Below are 23,302 nucleotides of genomic sequence, written 5' to 3'. Positions count from 1 at the left end.
CTTCTTTTAAAATAGAAGATAGTTGGTTGTAAAGGACAAGTTATCCTTGAATTTTGGTCAACAAGCTCGCTTGTAAGAGACATTTTAATTTCAGACGTGGTGCCGCCAGTCACTAACTGCAGTTGCGTCTGTTGTGGTATCAAAGGAGATGACAGACGCCCGCAGTTGCTATTTATTATAACTTCAGCAACTGCCGAGTGGTTCATTCAGCTACGAGACGACGATGAGAAGCCCTGGCAATAGAAATGCAACGTACAGAGTGGTTAAAGCCTACGAGCGCAACTACGCATGCGGGCGTCTACGCAAGCCAAGAATGCTGGAGACGTAAGATGGGCTCTCCCGATCGCTTAGCTCCGAATCAAGACGCATTGCAGATGTTGAGTCCACAGGCCTGTTGAATAGCCATAGTGCACAGCGGAAGAATATGTGTGCTCTGGCTATACCTCAGGCTTGTGAACTCAGCATCTGCAGTGCCTCTTCTGGAGACAATGAAAGAAAAGAAAGCTTGAAGAACTTGCGGCAAAACATTGTACGCACAGCCATAAAGCAAAGGAAGATTCAGAACCACTTTGTACATTGTGGTGGCAAAACATAAATTATAATAGACCGTTTGCAACATGCTGTAGCCTTCCTTTGTGCTTATTGTAGTCATACGGTACCTACACTGAACTAGGGCCTGATCAGTAAGTGAAAACACAGTACCCTGCTAAAAGAGACCTCTCCGATGAGACAAAAACTGCTCCCCAATGAGTGTCTCTTATAAAGGGGTTCAACTGTACTTTGGACATGATAAATTAGGCCGTGTCATTTCAATAGCGAAGACAGCCCATTACTTACACTTTTTCTTGACGTCATTAGGCAGTCTTAACTTGGCCACCATAGCTGTTGAAATATTAGCTGAGCTCGAACTTGCAAAGGTGACAACAAGCCCGATTGGTCGAAAAGAAGTGCTAAGTCCTGTAGCATAGTACACTTTATGAAAGACTTGGTCGAGCTGAACACTGAAGCGTTTTGAATTGCCCCTTCCCCATTTCACAAAATTCCCCAGAGAAATATCCCAGGCCTTAGCAGGTTTCAAACCTAACCACGAAATGTCACATCTGTGAACAAGAAGCCATTTGCATACTCTGCGCTTTCAGAAGCTTCCAACCGGTAGCACTGAATACCAGAGGGCTCGTTAAAAGTTTGTTATACATATCACTATGCTTACCGAGTCGAGAAGCTGAAGACAGACAACCAGTAAGTAGCACTGTGCCGCCGCTCGCAGTACAGGCTCTTGGAAACGCTGTATGTCGACAATCACCGCTCTGAAAGGCAAGTAAAACATACCGAAATGGAAATGTCATTCTTTCTTTAGCTAGACCGTGAAAGGAAAGCACAGCTCCAACATCTCATCTGAAACAAGGGTGGCTAAAAGCCAAGTTTGAAGGATCACAGTGACCACTGAATCTAAATGTGAATATCAATAAAGGGAAATCTTTTTATCTGAAAACTTCTTGTCAACTCTAGAAATGTCAGGTCTCAAAAATCCCAACATTGTTTTTTTTTGTTTTGTTTAAGTTACTCCCCTTATTTATGTGCTACATATGTCTGGCAAAAATCAAGACTCCTACAAGGAATGCTACTACATGACAAAACCTGCAAATTTGGGGCCGTTTTGATGCTTTCACGGAATGAAATTTACTCAACAGCTGCTGCAGTTAGTAAGAGTAGGGCTAGAGTTCCTAGTCTGTACATAGTTTGTATTTGTTGACACTAAAAGTTATAAACCTACAACAATTTGTTGTAGTAACTCGGTGGCAGCTTTGTGTCCGTTTTTTCACCCTTGGAAAACTGTCCAATGTAACATCAGGCGGCCTTTGCCAACTTCCTTGCACCTGCATAGCCTTCTGTCAGCATACCACCTCAAAATTGCCTGCCTTTAGTTGGTACTGTAGTTGGTATGGTACCACCTCTCTCACGCTACTTCTGGTGGCACATGCACCACAATACCAATGGTGAGCACACCGCAAGAAAGAAATGGTACCGCTACAAACTACCAGAGCCTGTCGCCATGAAAAGTGAGAACCTAACCTAAGCTTATGTTCCTTGTAGCAGATGGTTTGGGAGGCGCTATTCAAAGTGCAACCAACATCTTTCCGAAGGTTGAGTGGCTCCCAACACCACCTGAGCTCAACTGTAGCCTGAAAAGGAGTACTGACACAAAACTTCAAAGCTTAGACAACTATGTAAAATGCTTCCTTTTTATCGGGAGATATCTCCCAGCAAGTTTCAACAGCAGCCGTTCGGCGTAATATATTTTAAATCCATTTTAATCTTCGCCCGCACGCGAAAGCCCAGAGCGGGCCGACATGACATCATCTGCTACTTGCCCCAAACTGCCGACGTCAGGGCTTCCGTGACGAAGCTTACACACTGGCTGTTATTGGCGCGCGCTGCTCTGGCGTGTGTACACGTTATGGTTTTGGGACTGACGTCATGCTGCCCGGGCGCGTGGGGACGGTGAAGACCTCAGCCGGTCTGGGCACGCGCGTGCGCTCGCGTCCAGAGCAGCAGCGGGACGGCAAGAATGGCGACGTCAGGTGCTACCTCCTGTCATGGCGGCCGCTCGGCGTTCGTTTGTCGTAACCGAAACTGACATGAATAAGCGACGCCGTAAAAGAATGTTTACGCTGTGCTCGACCGTCTAATGTGTCGTTCTGTGATTAGTGGGCTGGTAGGCACGGGTAGGAGCGAAAAAAAGCGTAACACGAAAATTTCGTGTCAGTACTCCTTTAAAGGAGCACTGACACGAAAATTTTATGTTACACTTTTATTGCTTTTATCGATGCTTAATGGTCTGGCGAACCTGAAACAGCACTTCAAATACTTCAGCGCGCGATAGTTAATTACATTGAAAGGCCTGAAAATCGTTTGTTTCAAATTCCCGCGCTTTCATCCCGAACGCCGCATATGACAGCCTCCCGGTTTGACCTCACCGCTTTGTGCGGACGTCACAGGCACCCGCTTGAGAGGGTGTTGCGCCCGCTCGCCGCTCGTGGGGCCGCGCGCGTGAAGTGACGTAACGAGTTTTTGGCGAGCGCTGCGCGTCACTTCTTTTTCCTCTCCTGGAGTGATGTCACGCTGATGTCCATTTGCTGAGTGCCGCTCCGCGCGCTGCTCCGTCGGCGCGATAAATGCGATCCAATTGAACTATGTTCTTCGCGTCGCAGGCCGCTCATATTTCAGCCAGGGTATTCTGTTGAGTGAAGGAAGCGAACTGTGCAATAATATTAACGCCGAAAATTGGTGTCAGTGCTCCTTTAAGGGAAAGAAGTGGACCCACCCAACGTGGCCCAGAGCCGAGTCCCCCAGCACAGGCACTTTTCCGAGGCCAAGGAGGGCGTAGCTGATGTACATGAGGGAAACGCCGTTCCAGGAACGCTTGGATAGTGCCGCCAGGAGCTTCTCCAGAAAGGAACCTGGGGTGCGAAGGAGAGCGCACTGCGTGCTTAAGGGGGGACACTGGTCTTGAGGACCAAAAATTTGCCAAAAAATCAATTTTCTGTATTAATTTTATTTGCAGTCTACAGGTCCCAAAGAATGTACCTGCAAAATATCATAGCTGTATCATAAGTATTCACAAAGCTGTCGCCCTTTGAAGTCGCCTAAATGACCATTTTTGCCTATGTTTGCAAACTTCGTGCCCTGTTTTCTCAAAACCAATTTTTTTCCCACATGGTCAGCTGTTGGGTACAATATCTCGGGATGTACTAGTTCGATTTTTATCATTTTTGCTGCATTCGAAAGCTTATGAACTGAACAGTGCAATAAAACCACAAAACTACAGAATTTCTTTTTGCTGGCACAAGATTTTATGCAGTTAATTTTACGAAAACATTGGTAATTGATGACCTGACATTTACGAATTTTACAGCGTTTGCAGAAACCATGCTAAAAATACTGCAGTGGTATAGTTGCACTCCCTGGTCCTTCTAGAGCACAAAGGGATAAAAGCTATTTGAGTATTTCATAGGTACATAATGAAAAAATTACCAGAAACGGAGTGACATAACATGTTGCACAACTCTAAACTTACACCCCATAGACGAAAACTGACTGCATAATTGTGCTCAGGATGTTGAAATACATTGAATGTGTAAATCTCAAGCACATAGGTTAAAAAATAACAAAAATGTCCTCAAAACCAGTGTCCCCCCTTAAAGGGGTAATGAAGACAAATACAAGTTCACTAAAGGGACTGCTTCAACCTGATAACAGTGACACACATATTATTGCTCACTTCGAAAAAACAACCGAGGTGTTAAAAAAAAGAGAGCGAGCAGCGGAAACTTTCCAACCCCTTTTTGGCACTTTCTCTGTGACGTCACGGAATCTTGTTGGTGCGAAATTTTCATTTCTTAGTAGTTTTTTTTTTTTTTTAGCTGATTAGACATCTAATGAAACCTGAGTTATATCACCACAAGGGCCTACATTATTAGCCCCTTTCTCAGGGGCTGAAATTTTCTCCATGCTCGTAATAAACCTATAATGAACATGCAAACAAATGGCCTAAAAAGCAGTACACGATCATTAGAAAAAAACTCAAAAAGCAAATTTTCAATAATATGTGGCAATACTGTCGTGTATTATCAAAGAATAATTTAAAGTTAAGGAACGATCAGGTGTGACGACATGATAATTCACAAGTCCCCTGATATACAGCCACCGTACAACCACTCACATGTTTGTACGTGCGACTCGATGTATATAATAATATGTGCGTCTTCATATCTGGGCCCGCACATTTTTGTGGTATAAGACGGCCAGGTTACTCACCAAACTTGTCTGTGGCAGACAGAATGTCATAACAGAGCTTGAAAAAGGCTTCCAGGCTTTTTGACACGCGGGCTGGAGAACCCAGTGGATCGGAGTCATCCCTTTACATGAAGATGGGAACAAAGCACCAGGGATGACACGATAGCTCTAACTACTGTGAAAATACAACAGCAACATGACCACAATTTAACGCAACTTTCCAAGGGTTCCTTTTTATCAGCTTAATTTCATTGACAGAAATGGGCTACTCTAGGGAAGGCATTGGTTTCCGTTAGTTTCAACTTGCATCCAGTGAGCACTGCTTCGGTGATTTACATGTAGTTATAATAAAGTACCCGTGCCCATAATCAGCAAAATGTCACCCTCGATACTATCGCAGACAATATCCCTAAACAGGCAGTGCAAGGACAACAGAATTTAACAAAAACGCGTATGCACTCCGTCGGCTGAAAACTGAGTCACAAATACTCTGCCTTAGAGGCATCAGAGGCAGAGGGAGACAGAAGGCAAAAAAAGGTACAAAAGCACGTGTTGGCGCACCTGGCAAAGATAGCACAGTCGTTCAACGAATCCATCAGGGGGCCCAAGATAAACTGAAACGAAAAGAAGACCATGGCAGCACCACAACGACAGGTCAAAGTGTGCGACCTGAAGGCCCTTCCAGGACGAATTCCCCCTCACCTTCTCCATGTCCTGGTCAAACATGAGCTTGACCAGAAGTGGCGAGCCTGTAAACTTGGCGATGGCCCACTTCACCACGGTCCTGCTCTCATGGGTGAGCATGCGGTGGAGCACCACAAGCACCCAGGAGACGTGGACGTCCGGCGACTGCTCGTAGCGCTCCAGGAACGACGTGAACTTGGCCAGCACGGGCTTGACGATGTGAGGCTGGAAGAGAGATCGTTTTGTCGCTTGAAGGCATTAAAGGCCAACTGCACTCAAATTTCACCCTGGCTAAATGCCTTCGAAATGTGTAGTAGGTACCATGAGAACTACTGCGACGCGACCGGTAGCTCTGTGCAATGCGTGGTTATTTAGTTTCAGGCACTCAAAATAACGCCCTTGCAGATGACAAAGCACCTGCCGGCGTGTCGCGCAAACAGCCATTTAGCGGAAGTGACATGCCAGCCGTCGAGGCCGATTGGCCTGCCTCGCAGCGGGAGAATCCAGGAAACTCGCATTTCGCGCCGCTACGCTTGGCTTTCATGGCTCCTAAGAGGCTTCGTTAACCGTACGATTCTCACCTTTTCGAGTGTCGTCGCGACATCATGCCTACGCGGTGTGCTGCTGTCGGAGCGCATGGATAGTGTCGTGCTTGCGGGACAAGCGCTCGCTTTTCCGCGCGCCTCGCACACCCTCGCACGCGCGCACTCACACTCTCCTCCTGGCTGGCCGAACCGGCCGCGTCGGCAGGCCCGCACAGCTCGTGCCCACGGAGCAAGATATGCTCGCGCCGTCGGGCCAGCCGTCTGGCCGCTCGCGCCAACGGCTGGTACGTCACTTCCGCCTGCCCGTAATGGCCGTGTTTTACCCAGTTTTGTTTTCAAAATCGTCGATTTTTGCTGGTCGCTTGCGGCGTAATTACGCACATTTTAGGCGTCACACTTCGTACATCGCGGTCTTTTTAGTCATACTATGCAGGAAAAACAGAAGCAGCGAAACAGCTCCTGAGGCCCTGATACTGTAAAGCATTCCATCTTCGCATTAATGAAACACAACAAAAAGACCACACTGGTAGGCAACAATCTGGCATGTCAAAGAAAGTAAAGAGTGCCCCGGTGGCAGTGACATGCTGTCAAGCATGGGTGGCGCTGGCCTCGCTCAGCGGCACAACAGTCACCAGCAAAAGCCAAGTGCTTCTACACAGCTGATTGACTGATTGTAGGATCAACGCGCCAACGCAACGCAGGCGATGAGGCACACCGTAGTGGAGGGCTCCGGATTAATTTCGACCACCTGGGTATCTTTAACGTGCGCCGAAATCTCGAACACACGGCCGTTTTTGCTTTTCGCCTCCATCAGAAAAGCGCCCGCCGCGGCTGGGAATTGAACCCACATCCTCGTGCTCAGCAGCACAATGCCTTAGCCACTGAGCCACCGCAGCAGGTTCACAGCATTCTGCACAGCATTAGAATTCTCAGCGATATAGTCTAAATGATTCTGGTCTACAGCCAATGTACTAACGCAAGAACTCTAAAAAATAACCGGCACTAACTTTTAATCACAAAACATTACTCGCAGTGCAAAACTCGAACAGCACTGAGTGGCTTTCTATGGCACATTAGTGCTTTCGCATTTACAACTAACAAGAAGCCCTGAAGTGCTCAAAATCTTTTTGGGCATTTTTAGTAGCAGTTTAATTAAGGGTAAATGGGATGGTTGCAGGACTAAGCTTGGACACCCTAATTCACAGAGCGATTCGAGCAGTAACTTCAAGCTTAGTAACCCAAAAGTGCATAACAAAACTTTTCATTTTATCGAATTCACTAAAGCTGAATCAAGGATTAAAATGTACGGAAGGTTAGGTATACCAGGGCTTGTAAGAGGATGGCAATTTGAACTGGCTAGTAATTCAAGAACATGTTCGCTAATGTGCAGCAGCAATTTCACTATTCAACCAAAAGCAAACGGTTTAATGCCAGCTTCAGTTACAACCGAGTCATGTGGGACCTGACTGTTTTAAATGTGGTAGCATTTGTGGGGCCCATGCTCCCAGCACCCCATCATGTATGGCCCATTGTCTCCTCTGTACTTAATACACCGCCTATAACAACACAGTTTATACGACTGCAATGTCTAGAGGTACGCCCAACAGAATCCGTAAGTAAAATTAAAGTTACATCCAACAGAACTTTAACCCAATGTCTTGACTTGAGTGACGTCCAACGTAACACAGAGCAAAGAATTAATTATGTCTGATGTAACTTTGCCCAAAAGCTTCGAGTTACATCCGACGTAATCCACACTAAAACATTAGAGTCACGTTTGAAATAACTAAAAATGAAAATTTCATCTTTCTCAGCATGAGCTACGCTACAAACGGGCATAGCGCAGGCGGCAAGATGTTCTGTTCGGTTAATTCCAGTTTTTTTCTTTTTCTTTTGATTGTAACATATGGGAAGAAGTGCATGTGCATTTGTATAACAAGATTTCAACAGTATTTGGTTTTAAAGAAATTTCGCCTGACGGGTGGCGCCACCACTCGGCACTCCCCTCGTCAGTGGAATGAGCCGGTGCATTGGACTACGCTGCCTCCTGTTGTTTTTGCTGTGTTTGCTTCGGCGCTTTGAATGTTTTGGTGGTGCTGTGAGCGGATAGCTGCGGTGAAACAAAGTCTAGACAGATGTGTGGGTTCTTAGATGCAACAACGGCTACGCAAACTTGTAGGATGCTTCTAAAGTTGGGTTTGGGGTACAATGACAGGAGCGCTTTTTGCGGCGATCTACACTTGGCTCCACCCATTCTGAGTATGGATAAAACTACTATTATTAGTATTCATTTCTTCCTAAATGCAGTAACAGCTACGTAAATTTATTTCCCGCTTCTAAGTTTGGGAATGAGCAACATTGACACGCGCTTTTTGCAGCACTCTGCGCATGGCTCCGCGCGATCTGAGAAGGAATAAAACTATTTATATTAGCATTCATTTCTACCACTTTATATATTTTATAATTATATTCACTGGTTTCCATGAGTGCGGTTTCCACGCCAGCCTTAGCGCTAGGATACCTCGATACGTGTGCTTTGAAGAGAAAGGCACTTGCGTACGAGATGGATTACCGTGTAGCCGTAGAAATGTTGCGGTAGTTTACACTTTCTTTCTGTAACCGTGAGCTTTGCGCCTTCGGTTTTGGTTAACGACACTGTGACAGCATGGGAGCCTGAAAGCCAAAGTGGAACTCCCGTGTTTGTAGTGGTCATTTTATTAATCAAGAGCCAAAGTTATTCAACCACCCAACAGCCCAAGCTACAAACCACCCCCCTCCTCCTCTTCCCATTTTACCACCTGCGTGGAATAAAGGCTGGCACCGATATAGTTAAAAAACATGGCCGTGTCAACATAAGCCTGTGTTTTTTAATGCTCGAGTATCGATTACTGAGTATGTAAAAAATGGTGGAATGCCATGTGAAAAAACCAAAAACACGCGACTAGTTGCCTCAAATAGATGTGCATCAGCCCGAGTGCTCAAGCAGAGACGCATTTCCGACATGCTGGAGGCAGTTTGGATTTGGAGAGGAGTGCATTGAAGTACAAAATTAAACAAAAAGATCGTGCACTCCTCCGTTTAACGACGACAATGGGTGGACACGACGCTTTCTTCGTGCGAAATCGAATGGGAAATGGTCAAAGACAAAGACGCTGCGATCAAAAGACAAAAATGAGTGCGTGCGGGTCAAATTCAAAGCTCACCAAGTCAAAGTTTAAATCCAGAAGGCAACCAAGGAAACCCACACGAGAAAGCTTTGCAATAAACCATCATCGTCATTAGATGGAAGAGTGCATAATTTTTCAAGCATAGGTGGCAGCTTGTAAAATAACCGCGGCATTCAGTTGTGAAACTGAGTACAGGTCCTCGGCACCCTCCTGTCTCTCGTCCTTCAGCCACACAGGAAATATTTTTTTGAGAAACCATTAACCAACTAGCCAGCAACCATTACAATACTTGTAAGCCAATGCTTTTCAAAGACAAGCAATAACGTTCCACTACCATGAAGTATTTATTCAGCAAACGATTCCCGATTACTGTAGTAAGTGTATTTCTATGGAAAACATGTTTCTACCGTAGTTAATGAAGTTACGGAAGCATCGTCCATCGCAATTTCTGTTTTGAGGTAAATCTTAAAAGGCACCCCCCAACTAAGTCTTTCGCTTGTGCACGACGCCATTTCGTCATCAACTGCCAAAGGCCGGCGCCGCAGCATTCCTCGATCGGCAGCTCACACCGGCTTTGTGGGAGCATTTAGCTGCAATATGTTCCGCGATACACCAAACTGTATGCAGGCATTAAACATTTGCACAATGGAACGGACTTGCACTTTCAGCTTGACTTCCAGCTTGGCGCATTGAGCATCGTCTGCTATTTGTAATTACTGAGCATGTGCGTAAATCACACACGTGGCATGTCTCATAGGGGTCACCTTCACGCTCAAGACTTACCAATCTGAAAAAAAGTCCTTGTGGTTATCTACACTTTGCAAGCCGCGTACCGCAGCAGAACGACACAAAACCATACACAACGACGCTGCACTGACCGCCACCGGCATTCCACTGACGAGCGGTTCACCACGGGCGACGCTGCTCGCTGAAGCAACAGTGGTGGCATACAACGGCCGCCCGGTCCCTATAGTAGTCTGAGCGAGTAACGTGTTCCAGACTGCTTGACCAAGGAGGAAGAACATGCCAGGGTGCAGTTACAACTATAGTTTACCGGTGCTGCACCGGGCTGGCCGTAATGCAGCAACATGTGTTGTCCTTAAATTGACGTCACGTATCGTAAAGTGGACTTTTGCAATAAGGTTGCATAGATTAGATAGGAAGTCACTGCAATTTGGTTCCGTCAGCCGTACCTTTTTACTTGACCTTACATCGAATATAACTTTAATTTCCATTTCAGGTTCTATCGGACGTGACTCTAATTTTTTGCTGCTGATTACATAAGACTTCCCTTCAATTTTATTTCAGGTTACGTCGGACGTAACTCGAAGGTTTTGGGTAAAGTTACATCGAACGTAACATCAATGTTCGACTTTTGTCTCCAGCAGAAGTAACTTTAATTTTTATTTTGGGTTTCATTGGATGTAACGAAATGCTTGCCATGACCTCTCCCCCAACTACATTAATCCATAACAAACATACAAACAAGGTATTGTAATTCAATCAATCCCAAAGGCCTTTGCCGCAAACTTACGGCCCTCCAGCTCTTAACAAGATCAAGCCCAACACAATACAAACCTGCTTTTCTTCAAGCACTTCCAAAACCAAGAAGATCTCTTGCCAGGTGGCCATCACTTTGTCAGCGTCGTTTGGGTTCCAGGAGAAGATGCGACCGGAGAGCGTGATCTTCTCGTCACAGCAAGCATCCAAGACGTGTTTCATGACGTACATGGACCTCTTGCGAGCCAAAGAGTCCGCGTGGACCAGACCATGCTGAACGATTAGCCAAAAGAAGTCGTCACAGATTTCAGCACTCTCTTCTTGGACCATGACAGTCTGTCTCAGATACTGGGCTACCCCGCACAGGACGGAGAACGCACCAGGACGCTTTTCGCCCAAGTACCCAGCGTCGTTCAAATCGAAATACGAACGCACAGTCTCCACAACGCTGTGTAGAAAGGACTGAAACTCATCCTTATGCAGAGCTGCAAGCTCCGGTATGTAAACGGCGATAACGTGCGATATTACTTCCGACTTCCCAACCTTGAGGGCCTCTAGCATTAGTTGAGACCAGTCCCCAAGTGACGTCCCATTGCTGGTTCGCACTAACGCCCGACAGCATTCGAAGCAGTGGTTCACGAGCTGCTTCGAGGGGTCAACGTGTTCGTTGACCGCTAGACGGAAGTACGCCGTCACAGACTGGTACAAGACATCGTACGCAGCTTTAAATTCCATCTCTGCAAGCTTGCGGGAGGAATCCAAGAGGAGGGGGACTAAGTTCGCCAGACTTGCTAGAAGATGCGGGCACACAGCGTTCGAGTTGTGCGGCTTGTTCAGGGGAGAAACAACTGCTGGGGCGACAACCCGTATGAGTTCGCGCAAGCTATTGGCGTAGTGTCCGTGGCTGTTAGACAAGTTGCCACACTCGCGACGGCAGGCATCTTGAAGAGCGAGCCGCGTGGCTCTAATTACAGGCAATTGAGGTAAAAGCCCTTCAAGATTCTTGTCACCACACGACGCATTCGGGGTTCGCCAGCTACAACTGAGCCCGGACAACAGCTTGGTAACTTTGTCGGCATCGCCGCTACAGCACCCAGTAATAACCTCGAAGTCTTCAAACTCCATGTCGGGACGTCGAAGTCGACGGAGCCGACGCTATCCAGGGTTCACAGGTCGGACTCACCATGTCGTTGACAGCGCATGTTCACGTTTACGCCAAATAAGTCGCGCACAACACTGCGCCGCGCTGATTTGCATACACTTGTGTTACTTATCTGCCAAAAAAACATACCGGCTGACACCAAACCACACCAAAATCGCGTCAGCGACGCGTCAAAGTGACGCCAGCCTTGAAGCACGTGTACCAAACCGCACTCAAGCGAAACAATCATAAAGAATATTCATCATCATCCGCGCACATAAGCATTTTTTTGCCTACTTTTTGTTCTGTTTGGGAATAACGTTAACCAAGTTTTATATGTAATATCAGTCAGATTAGTATTCGAAGTACGTGTAGTCAAGGTTCTATAACACGAGGGTTATTTTTCTCTCTTTTTTTCGGGTGGCTGGAAACACAAAAACAACAACAACAAAATACGAAGCGTTGTTTACGTTTACGTTTCGTGTTTACATCATGGCTGCTCTGTAATGGCGACGGAGAACGAAAGTTCTCTCCTCACCGCTTATGTAAACTATCCTTTAGCTTAGCTCTCTCTCTTGCGCGCAAGTAACAAAACAGCAACAAGCCCAGCTTTCGAAGATGCCGGCTCTAATAGAACGGCCCAAGATGAGCCTACAAATGTGGGCGGCTCTCAAGAACCACATCATGCGCGAACGGGAGCGCAAGAAGCAAGAACAAGAAGCTGACGAAGCGATCGAGAGGCTCCGTCGCGAGCAGGAACTCAAGCGAAAGCAGGATGCCATGACCCTCGAAGAAATCAAGGACCAGGTACCTGTTCCGATAAATCTGTTGATTCTTATTTTTGCGCTATCGTGCGGAGCCGGGCGTTATCGAAACCGCCACCTCCCCTCTTCCCTTCGCCTTCGCATTGATTTGTGCTGCGCTAGCGATCGCATCGGACGTGTTCCTAGGTTGAGCGTCAATCGACATGAGTGATTCTGCGATCTTCGGGTGCTGCAAGCTTATGATCGTTCTCGATGCGATGTGCTGTCTAAAGCTGTGAATGTCGCATTTTGAAGGAGCTTTTGGTCGTCGGCCGTGGTTACTTTAAAAAAAAGAAAAAAAAAAGGAAAAGCGTGTTTTATTCAGAGCGTGCGCAGGAGCACGCGCCCTGAATGGAATGTCAGTAGAGAAGCAATTTAGAAAATACTACTTCGAATATAATGGTAGCGATGTTTGGCGATCGTTTGCGGTTTTCAAACGAGTGGAACGCAGTTTGGAACACGCAGTCGTAGTATTCTTCTAATCAAAATTTGCACCGCTCTTGAAATTCAAGCAACAGCTACGTGCAGGCTGCGCTATGTAGCACGAGGTTGTCGGTTCGACTCCCTGCCGCGCCAGCCGCTTTTATGGTAGAGGCAGTAAAAATAGAAATAAAACGCCCGGATAGAATTCGACAAATTGTTTTCGCCGCGAGTTTTGAAGCGATGGTAAGCGTCGAGCACTGCTGGACTACTCAGAATGTGCTAGTGGGTACATCCAATGGACCGCGTACTGGCCACGTCCGATGTTCTTTTATTTTAGGCTCCCAGTTCTGGGTACGTCCGACGTCCTTTGTGATCCGAGTATGTCCAAAGTACCTTTAGCCTCTGGGATCCTGGTGTATCCGATGTACCCATAATGGGCTAAACGTACCTACAACATACTTTTAGCCACTGGGATCAGGGTACGTCTGACAAATCCTTTAGGCACAGCACTAAATTAATCCTTAGCTCTCCACTACACCGCACCTCGTAGATAGCCCAGGTGTATTTTTAACACATTAAACACCGATAGGAGTTTAAGCTCAAAGGGACCCTGCAACACTCTTTGAGCAGCGCAAGTAAACCTGCTCGACGTTTAGATTACGCTGCCAGGAATACCTGAGCCAATTATTGCACATGCACGTGAAGCGGTGAGCACAAATCGCTGTGAAAGATGCTCTCTTCAGTTCTCTTCATTATGCGCCCCTGGCATGGCCTAAACTACGTCATTGAGGCCATGGCTATCCAATTGGCGGTCGCTGGTCGATTTTGCGGCTTTTTTCTCGCATTTCCCGTGACGATCTGCCGTTGTCGGTGCTGTGTACCAACCTCTTCTATGCCTGAACCTGTAGACAAAGTTTTGGCGTTTCTTTTGTGTTTGGAGTGCGCGCGGAGTTTGAGTGATGAACTCAATACTTCCCTTTCAACCGGACCACATAACGAGCATTTATTGCTTCAAAAAACTCCCTACTAGCCTGAGCACGCACTTGTGAGCAGGCAGCCATGCCTGCTTTTTTGTCGCCCCAGTCCGGAAATACACCCCTCCACGTTGCAGAGAAGAGGAGGAAACTTTCCGGCCTGTAATAATCGAAGGCCGCCAAAGAGAGCGCGCAGCTTTCGTCGCGTTGTCTGCGGTCGAGTTGAGAGGGAACAATTAGGCGTGATTTCTCATTGCGTAGTTTCAGTGGTAGTGAACGGATTTTCATAATTCTTGCGGGAGGAGATTGCTGCGACAATAGACTTTACCCAAAAAAACATTCCGAGTTGTCGATGGTAAGTGTTGCAGGGTCCCTCTAAGTGTATTCATGCACATTTGCCATCTTGTGCACTGGACTGGATTATTAACTGCCCAATCAATGTTGATAGTAATGTATGTGTGCTTGATTGATTGATTGATGATTGATTGATTGATTGTGGGGTTTAACGCGCCGACGCAACGCAGGCGATGAGGCGCGCCGTTGTGGAGGGCTCTGGATTAATTTTGACCACCTGGGGTTCTTTATCGTGCGCCGAAACCTCGTACACACTGGCGTTTTTGCTTTTCGCCTCCATCAGAAAAGCAGCCGCCACGGCTGGGAATCGAACCCGCGACCATGTGTGCTTGCGTGGCATTAATGTTCGCATTAAATGCAATTGCTTGGTCTGCTTGATGTACATTGACAGGGTGGTTAAGAAATAGGGCATCATAGCCTGACTTATACATTTTGAATGTAGTCACTATTGTTGAATTAACCATCGTAGACATAATGTTTCACTTTCATCCACTGTAAAGTGCAAATTTGCCACCATTTCCTTCTTCTCTCAACTACCTAATCACATTGGCTGTTCTAAATTTTCAGATGAGGTAGCATTTTTTCGAGCACTATTCAGTCTTTTTATAGCACTTCCTCGAAAATGAAAACTCGTTAGCTCATAATTGGAAAACAAATTAACACGAGCGAATGGTGAGGGCCAGCGTTACTCATAGTGCTTCTCCCACCATGTTTCCAACAGGTTACTCAGTCCGAAAAGAAGCTCAAGGAGCTGAAAGACGAAAAACACCAGCTCTTCATGCAGCTCAAAAAGGTACTCCACGAAGACGACACTCGCCGGCGCGCACTCGACAAGGAAGCCAACGAGGTGGCCGCGGCTCACGTTGCAGCCGCAACCGCAGCCGCAAACCAAGCCTACGCCTCCCACCAAGCACTGGGCATCCTGGGCGGCGCGAGCCAAGCCCAGCCGCTCTACATCCAAAGCCTCGGCCGGGCACCCATCCTGTACAAGGTGTCGAGTCCGCAGCCCAACAACAACACCATCAGGACACACGCAAACTCCCTGAAGCGGCCGCTGTCTCCGTCGTCACCGCCGCTGTCATCGCATTCGGCTCAGTCCAGTTACCAGACCGCTCCGCAGTTCACCTACAAAGCGCAAGTGACCGCGTATGGACCGAAGCTCGTCCCGTACCAGACCGTGGTCACATCAGGGACTCAGTCGACGCCGGTCTACTACTCGACGGGCCATCATCACATCGTGTCGAGCGGTAGCGACACGTCGGCCATCTACAGCACCGCTGCGTACGCGCCGCAGTTTGCCACCGCGCACTCAACTGCACCAACAGAGCTGGCTTTGAAGCAGCACGGTGGCGTCGTGGTGTCCACGTCAGCCTCATCCCAGCAAGGCTACACACATATTTCGCAGCAGGCATTCCAGAGGCAGTTGGAACACACAACCAGTGGCGGTGGCAGCAGCAACAAGGGGAGCGCGGCAGGCGAGGAGAAGTTCTACATCCAAACAAACGTGATTCCCCGAGCCCCGCTCTCGGGTTCGCTCGTCACAGGGCAGCCGGTTGTCTCGCGTCAGGTAAACGGCACCACGTTTGGAGGACAGAGCGTTCAGCGTCACCAGTACACTACTAGTCAGTCGGGAACGCGGTTTTATTGAAGCACTCGGTGTGGGGAGCTTGTTATTGCTTGTTTTTTTTTTTTTTTTTCTTTTTAACGGCGTGGGTATTTGTTTTTGCTTTGTTACGGGTCCTGAAAGCTTGCCACAGCTGCACTGTCACAACTGAGTCATGGGGTCCCTTTGCAGCTTCTGCATGTGGTATTGGTGATGGCAGCGCAAGGTGTCGCTTATTTGTGTTGGGAACTATTTTGAAAGCGCAATCTTGTCTTTTGCACCGGGTGGTCGTTCAGGGGTCGTGTTTTTGTTCGTTTTTTAGGGCCTGTAAGGGCTTATAAGCGGGTGAAAGGTCGTGCTAAACAAGGTGGCACTTTAGAATGCCAGCTGTTCATTCCATACCATGATCAGGAAGCCTGGTTAACTGCTGCGGCATTTCAAAAAGTTGAAATTGTCGATTATTAGGTGATTGTTTACACGAGCAGTGGAGGGTCAGATGTTACTATGAGAGGCAAAGAATTCTTTACTAGTGTTTACACGTGGTTGTCAGCGGCACCTGGAGTATTCAGGGTAAAATGGGTTTTCAAAGGGCAGAAACTTGGGAATGCTGAAATCAGACAGTAAAGTAAAGGGGAACAGGGTGGTCACATCAACGTCCTTGCTTCAAGGACACTGCTGAACCATGAGGGAATGCAACAGCGGCAGCATTGAGATACCGAACCATGCAGTAGATGGTGTGCGCAAGTCAAGTTCCAAATTGGGTAGTTGAGTTTTGAATTCAAGAGGCATCGTGTTTTGCACAGCGTATTGAAAAGGCAGTGCGCTTGACGTACTTTTAACGCTTGCAGTTTTACCGCATAGACAACAAACACGGGTTTAGTGGTACGCAACGCTGACGACTCGTGAAGCAACGTGTCATGCTTTGTCACATTTACATGATCAACTTGAGGCCCTCCGAGGCAGTCTTACATACACACCTCTATGTGAATCTCTCCCTAGATTTTCACGCAGTGACTTTTCTTTTTTTATTTTTTTTTTTCGCAACACCAGTGCACTTTTTAATAGTTGCTCATAGTGCCTTCTTTATGCTGTCTTAGTTTGGATTCAACCCCGTCTCAAAAACTCGGGCTTTGAGGAACCACTGTGTTTTTTTTTTACCAATTCTGGGATGTGAAGCCATTGGAAAACTTGGGCTTGGAGAAGTCGCAAGGAATAACGTGTTTCGACATTGCATGTGGAAAGGGCATGTGGGCTACAGGGTCACTTGTAGTGGAGGATTTCAAGTTAATTTCATCTATTTGTGGCGTTTGGGTTCTTTCACTGCCTTTGATAAGCCTAGCGCGTCCACAGAGAAGTGTCTGCTAAACTGTTCGAAGTAAGGCGTGGTATAGAGGATCTCAGCTGTCGGGGACGATACGTTATCATAAATTTTGAATCGAAGCACTTTGCAGAAAAATAACTAGCTAAACCCGTCGTAAGAAGCCTGAGGACCTTCAACCAGTAAGGAAGTTCATCTAATGCAGCTTGCCGGGTGCTCCGGGCATTGTCCACACAAGCGTCTTTGTTCATCTGCCCTGCCAAAAAACGTGCTTTAGCCTGGGAGTGAACTGTTGATCTCAAATCAAGCTGTAGGCTGCACCACCCACCGAATTGCAATGACTTTAAAACGAGAAAAACTTCCAGGCGATCATCGCCTTCTAAACTTCCGCAAAGTAATGTTTGCATGCATCAAAAGCACGGGGCTACAGTTTGCAAAGAGCCACAGTTTTTCTTCTTTTTCTGTCTCGTACAGTTTATAGGTCACCGTTTGGAATAACCCCAATGTGTACATGTGTAGCTGGTCATTTTGAAATCTCTCAGTAGTTTATGGAGTCGATTCCAAACCACCTGCACTTGATCTCTCGCCGTAATTTTAGTGAGGACTTTTTCTTCCGTAGGTGGCGAACTGGCTAGAGTAGGGAAAAAGAACCAGCAGCACCACTCGTATATACACATGTGAACACCTTTTCATCATCCTGGCTATTCTTTCTTCTATGCAGTTCATACATAACCTCTCACCTGCAACCTTTGTCCAAAGTTCCTCCGTGTACAGTTGCATTGCCCGTCCCGTAAAACACGGTATAATCAGCCAGCCTCTTTTCGAGGCAAGCATGTGCGGGTGGCGTGTAACGGCCAGGGTTTGCTGGTATTCGTCTCATCAGCAGTGCTGTTTAATAATGCCACAATGGACCCGGTTGCCATGCAATACATAGGTTGGTGTACACACTTACCAGTAAATGCATTGGTACTCGTTTGTAGGTTGGTGTACACCCTTACCAGTAAAGACACTGGTACTCGTTTGTAGGTTGGTGTACACCCTTACCAGTACAGACACTGGTACTCGTTCGTAGGTTGGTGTACATACTTACCAGTAAAGACACTGGTACTCGTTCGTATGCAAACCTGTGTGAGTATTATGCCCAGTCTGTACAGACACAGAGTAAGAATGTGCGTCTGACGATAAGTGCGTACAAACTGGTTAGTATTTTATAACCTGCAAGTACCGTATCGCTCGTGAGTTTGTACTCCCTCGTATGTACACGCTGGTGAGTGTTTGCATGCCCTTGAGTACGCATGTACTGGTGTACAGACTGGCTAGTACTGGACATGGTCACTCATTGGTATGGAATCATTTGAGTACTCACTCACGAGTGCTGGTATCACTTGAGAGTACTTATGAGTAATGGAATCACTTGTGTGAGTACTCTCTCACGAGTACAATAAAACCTCATTACAAGAGACACTCGGTTGTATAAGACATTTGAAGGAAAACAGTTTGGTCGGTTTTCCTATGTTCGCCATGTTAGCAACATTGCATACAGGACACCTTCATTATGAGAGACATGTTTCCCGGTTTCCTTGAGTGTCTCTTGGAATGAGGATTTTACTTTACTGGAATCACTGGTGAGTGCTCACTCACTAGCACTAGGTTTACTTGTGAGCACACACTCGCATGTACCGGAGCCACTTTTGAGTGCTCACTCGTGAGTACTGGAATCACTTGACAGTAGTCACTCACTTACGCATATACATGTTTCTCGGTTGAGACGTATTGATGCGTGCACGCTCATTCGAGAGTGTGCAGTCCTGTGCCGCAATATGCGCATCCACCCCTCATGTATTTTAGGCATATTCTCGCATATTCTGTCCTCCGTACCGTTCATGTATGCAATTGTGTCATCTCGTATGCAAATGGTAATCCACACTCGCACACACACGCTTTTCGATCTGTACTACGCGGGCGTGTGTTTCCTTCTATGCAGGTCATAGGTAGAGCTGACAACTTCGCACTCTGCTTTTTTTTCCCATTTTTTTACCACGCAGCTGCTAACTTAACAGCCCAAAGTCAGAGTACACGCACGTAATCCCAAAAAGTAGTCGAGGTTCAAAGTGTTGTGCTTTGAGACCACTTCTTAGTCATTTTGAAATGTATTTACACAAATCTCGCCAAGGGATGGTCAGGTGTAGAAACGGGTTGATTGACAGCGGAATGACCAAAAGTGTGCTTACTACACCTGCCGACTGTGCTTGGCTAGGCCAGCAACACGTATACAAGTTCCACACATTCTGTGAGTGCAACACGTTGGATGGTGTGGTCTTGTAGGGTATTGACACGGGAGAAATCCCAGTCTCATCTTCCCTGGCAGCACTCTATCCACCGAAAGCATCGCTAAGCTCTGCAGAGGTGACGATCGGTTATTCAGCAAGTACAGACCAACAACCTGCAAACTTGTAACTCAAGCATGGCATTGGCTGCTCTCTACGGCAGATCTTTCCTCCTCTCTTTCTCTTGTGGGTATCTCATAAAGCGCTCTGATCACGTAATGCAAGTTGTATTTATTGCGTAGTCACATGTGGATTCTTGCATGTCATTTTTTAAGCACCATGTTGTCTTCAGTGCCATTTTTTGTGCTTTCCAACGAGACTTGCTTGCTTTAGACAGCGCGTGAAATGCACGGAATATCAGAACTGAGTGAGGCTTGTTCTCGAAAAAAACTTTTTGTCGAAGGTAACTAGCAACTGTGACAACTAGCATACACAGTGGAATGGTAGGAGCTTAACTTGTAAGCACAGAAGTTAATAATGCTTATATGATGCCCTGTGGGCTCTCTGCCATTGCGTCATACATGTCAAATGCTCTCTACTGCTTCTTTTCACCAAGAAAATTATTTTGACGTACCAGTTTTTTCTGTTAGTTTATTCATATCTAGAGTCATACATATTTTGATTGCTGTAGTATGGTCAGCATCAGAAAAAGATATTTGGGCCTACGTGTTGGCTTACTAATGATGTAGTTGAGCTTAATATCAAGTTGTAAAAGCTCTGTTCGAGCAAAATGTGGGGAACTGTTCTCAGTCGGTAGTATACGTGTCTGTCAACTGCATCTGTTGAGTTGCATCCATTATGCTCGTTGCGCAGAAATCCATAAGAAAATAGGTCCCGAGTGACGCCGTTACAACCAGTTCTCAAGTGGTGTATGTACCTTCCAGCATCGTGTTTAGACGCAGCTTTCGCGAAAAACACGCGCCACGATTTTGTGCGATTCGATGTCTTTGTAAGACTTCTTTAATGCGAAAGCGTTGCTTGATTCGACACGTTGAAAACCTGGCGTCCCCGGTGCATAGAGGGCATGCAAAGAAGCCGGTGGCTCAAGGATTAAAAAAACAGGTCAGAGAATTCTCGGATTGGCGCCAAAGTCCTTGGGAAAGGTCAGTAATTAAGTTGAAGAGAAAATTATGCAAATGTGAGGTCGGGTGGGATTCAAACCAGAGGCCTTCTGAATGAGAGATTGGCATGCGTGCCCGACAGATCGATGACTCTAGCTGACCAAAGATGGATGACTTAAGAGATGTATACAGGTGGCTACATGAGAAACCTTGGCATGCCAATCACAGCAGTAGCAATGAGGCATTTTAGCAGTAGCAAAACATGCTCCTGCTAAATGTCCTCTTGGCTTGGTGATGCTAACGCGGGTATGTATGCCCAATCATAGAAATGGAGAGAAGAAAAAGACGCAAGGGATTTTTCGGAAGTATCATGACAATTATGAGGGTACACATTTGGAAATTAGACACCAATGCTTTTGCAATCGCTACATCACGAGTGCTTAGGTGTCCTTGCAAGATTTTTCCTGGTTACATTGACAGTTACTAACAGCAAGCACATGCCAAGTAAAATAAGCCTCCCTCATAGGAGCACGAATGAAAACCCTTGCAGCGGCCATTGTTTTTTCATTGCATCATTTTTCATTGTATCATACCTGGATATTACTGCATAAACTTGTCACTCATTTTGAAGCAGTTGATAGTTACATTTCAGCTGCTATGTAACCCTGTTGCATGTACCCCAAAAGCGGTACGTGCTTTGCTTGTACACATCATTGCTTGGGTTAAGTAGTACAGAATTGTTCAGTCACTTGTAACTCGTAGGTGCAGCTTGGTCCAAATCAAAATTATGACCCGCTGATTGCTTTGACATTCGCTTTTGGTCTTTGCACCAGGCTCTTACCTTAGAGGCCCGTTTGGCCGTGGCAGAATTCCACAAGAGCCGAGAACAGGCGCGAAATCGGCACGAGTTGGGTTGTTATCTGTATTCGATGTCACAAATATATTCCTTGCGTTTCAAGCCACCCTGTAGTGTTGTAGCTGTACTCCATCAAACTTTTATTTAGAACAGGGTGTTTCGAGTGGCATTCAATGCTTCGGCTGGGAGGGGTTGCATTGTAAAATATATCCCAAGCAGCCGAGCATCGGGGCATTACACTGCGTTTTGCAGTTGGCTGGTGGGGCCATCTGTTTACTGCACCTCAAACTAGCAGAGCCAGTGCCCTCTCTTAACGGGCTGCTTCGTCTCTGCATATCACACACCTTACTCTGCCCTTCCTCCTTGAACCAAATGCCGCAAATACTTCCCGTATACCTTCACATTATCACAATGACCAAACACTGTTCACTTTCCTTTTACTTTTGCGCGTGTGTTCTTTGGCTACCACTGAAATATGCAGCTGGTCACACACTACCGTTCCGCATGTTTCTTCACAACCCTGTACTAGCAGCGTTATTGCCAAATAATACCACCGATGGTAGCCATTTTGCTCTTTCCTCTTATTCCTGCCAACCATATCTCGTATACACAATAGCGGATTGATTTAGATTCTATATATATACATTATATACGATATACATATATGTATACACAATTTTAGCACCGAGCATTTTGCCAAAGGATACCCGTGTCATTTATTGATCCTGCTGTGTTTCCCCAGCCCAATCACGTTTTGTTGTATATTTATGTTACAAAAATAAAGCCGCCTACTACTGCTCTGAAAGCGTGGGTTTTCCGTTTCTTTGAAATACCCTCGAGCTGTAATAAACAATCTTGCTGCTTTCTCAAGGCACGTTGCAAACAGAGGGTATGATTGAAGCCAAAAAAAAAACTGCGAAATTCCGTGCAGTTTGCTTTGCACTGGTTTTTCAGTTCCGGTTGTAGTAAAGTGATGCCATTGTTTACTGCGTATTGGTGACAGCAGTGCCGTCAACCACACTTGCCGTTTTTTCTTTATTCATTGATGAATACTTGCAGCACCGGTAATTAGCTAGCCAACAACATTGGCCACAATGCTACGTTTTGTACATAAGTACATCACATCCCTTGTGGAATTGTAAGTGCAGTGTCTTACGTAGGCAGATACCTTAACGCAAGTGAATTGCAGCATTTGTCCTTGGCCATTGGCTCAAGTGGCAAGATGTCCTGTTTTGCTCAAACTGGGCTTGTTTTTTCCTTCATGCGTAATATCCCGCTTCCACGTGAATACTTATAGGAGCAAAAGAGTAAGAATACTGGCATTTTAATAGTCGCCAACATCACTACAAAAGAAGCAATACCCCTGCTACACTAGCGTCTGAATGTCATGTGAACAAATTTAATTTGGCTCAAATGCGAAGTTGTGCTGCTCCACTGAGCATTGAAATGCCATTTGGCTCAAATGCCATTCGAGCCAAATGAGCACCCAGAGCCATTTGGGACTCTCGAATGCCATTTCTTACCCTCGCACGCTCAGCGTTCCAAGTCTGCATAAACGAATTCATTAATGGTGTACTTAAAACAAACAAAATATTCTTAATTGTGGGACTTGGTTTACTTCTCGTTCACTTAAATCATGATGTCAATATGTAATAACTCCACTCTCAGCACCAGTGTGGCCAGACAGCACAAAAAACCTCGGTTGTGATTCAGAATTGTGCAAAAACCGTGTCAATAGTTGCGTCATTT

At 46.3% G+C, this 23,302-nt stretch overlaps 2 protein-coding genes across 3 annotated transcripts in view; one reads left to right on the top strand and one right to left on the bottom strand.

Moving 5' to 3' along the window:
• LOC144150140 (tRNA (guanosine(18)-2'-O)-methyltransferase TARBP1) overlaps positions 1–12,130 on the bottom strand; it is a 78,314-nt gene extending 66,184 nt beyond the window's left edge. The window contains exons 1-6 of one of the 2 annotated variants that reach the window (XM_077681973.1): positions 10,772–12,130; positions 5,500–5,706; positions 5,359–5,411; positions 4,819–4,919; positions 3,326–3,461; positions 1,211–1,307 (exon numbers count right to left, since the gene is read on the bottom strand). In XM_077681973.1, the coding sequence (XP_077538099.1) occupies positions 1,211–1,307; positions 3,326–3,461; positions 4,819–4,919; positions 5,359–5,411; positions 5,500–5,706; positions 10,772–11,818 (1,641 nt within the window). In that variant the 5' untranslated portion in view covers positions 11,819–12,130. The remainder of the gene's footprint in view (positions 1–1,210; positions 1,308–3,325; positions 3,462–4,818; positions 4,920–5,358; positions 5,412–5,499; positions 5,707–10,771) is intronic. The other variant, XM_077681974.1, reaches the window with a different exon arrangement.
• Positions 12,131–12,308: 178 nt separating this feature from the next.
• Positions 12,309–22,358, top strand: LOC144150141 (uncharacterized). The gene is made up of 2 exons (XM_077681975.1): positions 12,309–12,641; positions 15,110–22,358. The coding sequence occupies exons 1-2, from the start codon at positions 12,453–12,455 to the stop codon at positions 16,034–16,036; spliced, it is 1,116 nt and encodes a 371-aa protein (XP_077538101.1). The 5' UTR covers positions 12,309–12,452; the 3' UTR covers positions 16,037–22,358.
• The last annotated feature ends 944 nt before the right edge of the window (positions 22,359–23,302 follow it).

This window comes from Haemaphysalis longicornis, unplaced genomic scaffold, assembly GCF_048455015.1.
Source record: "Haemaphysalis longicornis isolate Haplotype H1 unplaced genomic scaffold, Haemaphysalis longicornis Haplotype H1 scaffold_8, whole genome shotgun sequence".
Lineage (NCBI taxonomy): Eukaryota > Metazoa > Arthropoda > Arachnida > Ixodida > Ixodidae > Haemaphysalis > Haemaphysalis longicornis.
This window is presented reverse-complemented; position numbering and strand designations above follow the sequence as displayed.